We start from the raw sequence: 3,832 nt of genomic DNA, 5'->3' as shown, positions 1-3,832 counted from the left end.
GTGGTTCCATAATAATCCACATGAGATAATGGAAACGAAATTCCAAAAGAGATTTCCTGTGAATGTACGTTTACAGTTATGTGGTCGGGTTATAGCGCAGCCATATTACGTCATCGCTCGCCAGTCATGTGTCATGTATAGTGCTTGGAAACCCTAAGGACAATTATGACATGGCGAGCGAGTATTTCGTACTTCAATTTTATGGCTTTCCGTCACTCACAAGTTAGTTTGATGTTACGTACATTATTAACATTACAGAATCCACATATTCCTGCCAGTTTTAATATGTATTTTGTAATCAACAAGTGTGTAACACCGGTCAAAGTTTGACACTTCTCTGGCCATTATCTCCGTAACCGTTCAACTTTGGACATAGGTGTTTTGGGTTGTATCGGCATACTTTAACATAAGGAACACCCTCCCGAAGTTTGGTCCATTCCTCCTGGGACACCCTGTATATATATATTATTCCACCGTTAAAGGTTAAGAATTTGCTGCCTAGCAAGGGGAACGTGTTTACTGAGCCATTTGCCGAGAAATAATGGATGTTCACAGAGTCAACACTTAGCAGCTAGTCTGTACACCACAATATGTTCATTTTCTCATGATTCATCTCCCTTATCTAACAGCAGAAGGTAGTTTGATATTCCCTCATATCGTAGCAGCAGCAGAAGATTTTACGGGTTTCCTTGTATACCCTACTCATGACATAAGATAATTTGGGTTTTATGCCATATGCTGGCAATAGCAGAGGCTACTTATGGTTTACCCTTGAATCCTAATAATGGCAGAAGATTTCTTTTTTTAATTCGCTACTGGGGGTGGAGTCCAGCTGGGTCCACTCGGCACGGGGGCCACTGATTGGCGTGTTGTACCTACCCCAGGTGATTATGATGATGGAGAATTTGGTGGAATGAAGGTTGGCAGGGGAAACTGAAGTACTCAGCGAAAACCTGCCCAACACCACTTTGTCCACCACAAATCCCACATGACCAGACACGGGATTGAACCCAGGCCGCTGCGGTGGGAAGCCAGCGACTAACCGCTTGAGCTATATCACGGCCTAATGGCAGAAGATAGTTTTGGTTCCATGTCCTAGGTATCACAGGAGATTGTTTGGATTTTGCACAATATCCAAGCAGCAGTATAAAATAATTTGTGGTTTCCCCATTATTCTAGTAATGACAGAAGTGGATCTTGGTTGTCTCTTGTGTCCTAACAGCAGGAGGAGGTAGTTTGTGTTTTGCACCATGTAGCGGTGATCAGCAACTTTCCATTTAGGGGGAATAGTGAGATAGGTGTACTTCGGCATCTATATATGTAGATGGGTTTTCACAGTTATAAAGATGCAGATTGTGGTCTTCTGGCTTATACCATAGAAATTACTTGTATCCTGAAGATGGTGCCAGAGATTTGGGGTTTTCACAGTAGTGGGTATCAAGTTCATCTGGGATGGAACAACATATCATTTGGTACATAGGTACTGACATTTCTTATGAACTTGCTGCTTCTGTCTTCAGGATAAAAGAGTAAGCAGTGTTGAAGAAAAATGTACAGGTATGGGGAAGGGAGGACTGCACCAAGACTAGAAGGTTGGCTCCACCATAGCTCAAGCAGTTAGTTGCTGGCTTCCCACTGCAGTGGCCTGGGTTTGATCCCAGGTCTGGTCAAGTGGGATTTGTTGTGGACAAAGTGGTGTTGGGGCAGGTTTTCTCTGAGTACTTTGGTTTCCCTTGCCAATCTTCATTGCACCGATTGCTCCACAATCACCCTCACCTATCATCTGTGGCTGGTACAATAGGCCAGAAGTGGGCGTAGTACAAGGGGCGTAGTCCCACCCCACTAGCAATAAAAGAAAGACTAGAAGTTGACCAGTATGAACAGTGACCATGAAAAGGACTGTTTAAAGGCAGTAGATGGCAAGAGGAACAAAATGAAGAAGAATATGAGGAAGATCAGTAACAGAAGAAGATAAAACAAGTCACACCTGCCCTTCCACCCACCCACCTGCCTACATACCTACCTTTGTCCATTTCTCCCAATTGAGTCTGCCATAAATAATGGTTCCCTTCATGGCCACATATAGCCCTGATCTCAATCTTTTCCCTGTATCTGTACATTTGTTCCCCACATGCCTTAGTCATCTGCCCTGAAGATGGAGGTGACAGGTTCCTAGGAAATGATGGCACCTGTATACTGACTTACACCATGTTACATGTCATTGTAATCATGGAGACATTATGTTCCTTCAAACAGCGCCTTTTTATTTTCCTAATAAAACTGAAACAGCCTTCTTCTCTTTCAAACCTGATATTACAGTTTATTTCTTGTATGTGTCTATTTTCTTAGCCACTTAGCATGACTACACTCTTCCAAACTGACCTTATAAATTTGATGTTTTTAATCTTTTATGCCATTTTTAGTATTGTTCAGTCTCATGTGCTTCCATAATAAAATGGAGATATGGATTTGTTCTAGTGCCACAAGCTCTTTCGATGGGAACAGCAAATCCATTCGCTGGTGTTGCACCGTCACCACCTAACCTCTTCCAACAGCAACAACAGATTCGACCAAGCATTAATCAAATCAGGCAGCAGCCATTTGTAGGGAATGTGCAAGCTCAGGGGAGCACAGAAAGTGCATGGGGTCCTGCACCTACTCATCGTCCAGTTTTACCAAACCCTTTACTCCCATCAGCTCAACCTAATCCATTCCTCTCATAACATACAAAGGTTTAGTAGAGGCTTGTGACTCCCTTAGACAGGACTAGAGTTCTTGCTAGCAGTGAGTTTGCTTCTAAATCAACATGCCATGGGTAAACTTTTAAAAGCATGAAGCCCAGATCCATATGTTTCGGCTCTTTTCATGTGTGGCGCCTTATTCATTTACATGGAGAGAAATTGGTACATGCTATCAGCTGTGATATTAAAGCGTGTGATTTTTTTTTACCTAAGTTTGTAATACCAGTGTCTTGTAAAGTGGGTTGTGTTGGAGAAAATTGATAACTGAAAGTTTGTACAAACTTATAATTTTAGACTAATTATAGACTAAAATATGTGGGATCTTTTAGTATAAAAGTAGACCATGTTTCTAAAATTGTGTATATTCATAGATATTTATATATATATAGATTTGGCCACATTTTATTTTGAGATTTAATGACAGATCCTTGCTCCTTTCATATCTGTATACACTTTGCCTCACTGTACTTTGTATATTTCTTTACATACCTACTCTTCTTTCTTCTCAGTGGCCAACCTTTATTTTTGATGCAAGGGAATCCTATTGTTAGCCATAAACCACATTTGAACTCTTCCACCACAGTAAGAGCCCATTCTGTTGAAATGAGCCATGAGGTAGTTCAATTGTACATATATACCCTATTATTGTGACATTATATTCAACTGAATATAATGGTAATAAAACACTAGTATCATGCAGGCGGTTTGGAACATACAGTTGCTGTGTAAGTTGCTGAGCATTAATGTCTCTTGGTGCTGTATTTGAGAGTTGTGAAGTGTGTATGTGCTTGGCACCATGTGGTCAGTGATATATTGCAAAGTTTAAATTTAAATTCCTGGCAGGAACAAAGGTTTTGTTCTCCACCACATCTTGACTGGGGGCACACGGTAGTGTAGTTGGTTGAGGGGATATGCTAAAAGCTGGAAGGTCGCAGGTTCAAGTCCCAATGAGGTCTTTGGATTTTTTTCAATTGACCTAATCCTTCCAGCCGCACTATGGCCCTGGGGTTGACTCAGCCTCTAACAGAAATGAGTACCAGGAATTAATTAAATAATTTTCCTGGGGAGTAAAGCACGGCCAGTGCATAAGG

The 3,832-nt window shown here is 41.4% G+C and overlaps 1 protein-coding gene across 4 annotated transcripts in view; it reads left to right on the top strand.

Moving 5' to 3' along the window:
* Positions 1-3,686, top strand: part of LOC111868760 (epsin-2) — a gene marked incomplete at its 5' end in the record, with an annotated part of 30,916 nt that extends 27,230 nt beyond the window's left edge. For all 4 annotated transcript variants that reach the window (XM_023859710.2, XM_023859709.2, XM_023859704.2 and 1 more), the window contains 1 exon segment: positions 2,479-3,686. In XM_023859710.2, coding sequence (XP_023715478.1) covers positions 2,479-2,723 — 245 coding nt within the window. In that variant the 3' untranslated portion in view covers positions 2,724-3,686.
* Between the last annotated feature and the right edge of the window lie 146 nt (positions 3,687-3,832).

This window comes from Cryptotermes secundus, unplaced genomic scaffold, assembly GCF_002891405.2.
Source record: "Cryptotermes secundus unplaced genomic scaffold, Csec_1.0 scaffold174, whole genome shotgun sequence".
Lineage (NCBI taxonomy): Eukaryota > Metazoa > Arthropoda > Insecta > Blattodea > Kalotermitidae > Cryptotermes > Cryptotermes secundus.
The sequence above is the reverse complement of the archived record's forward strand: the minus strand, read 5'-3'. Positions and strand labels throughout refer to the sequence as shown.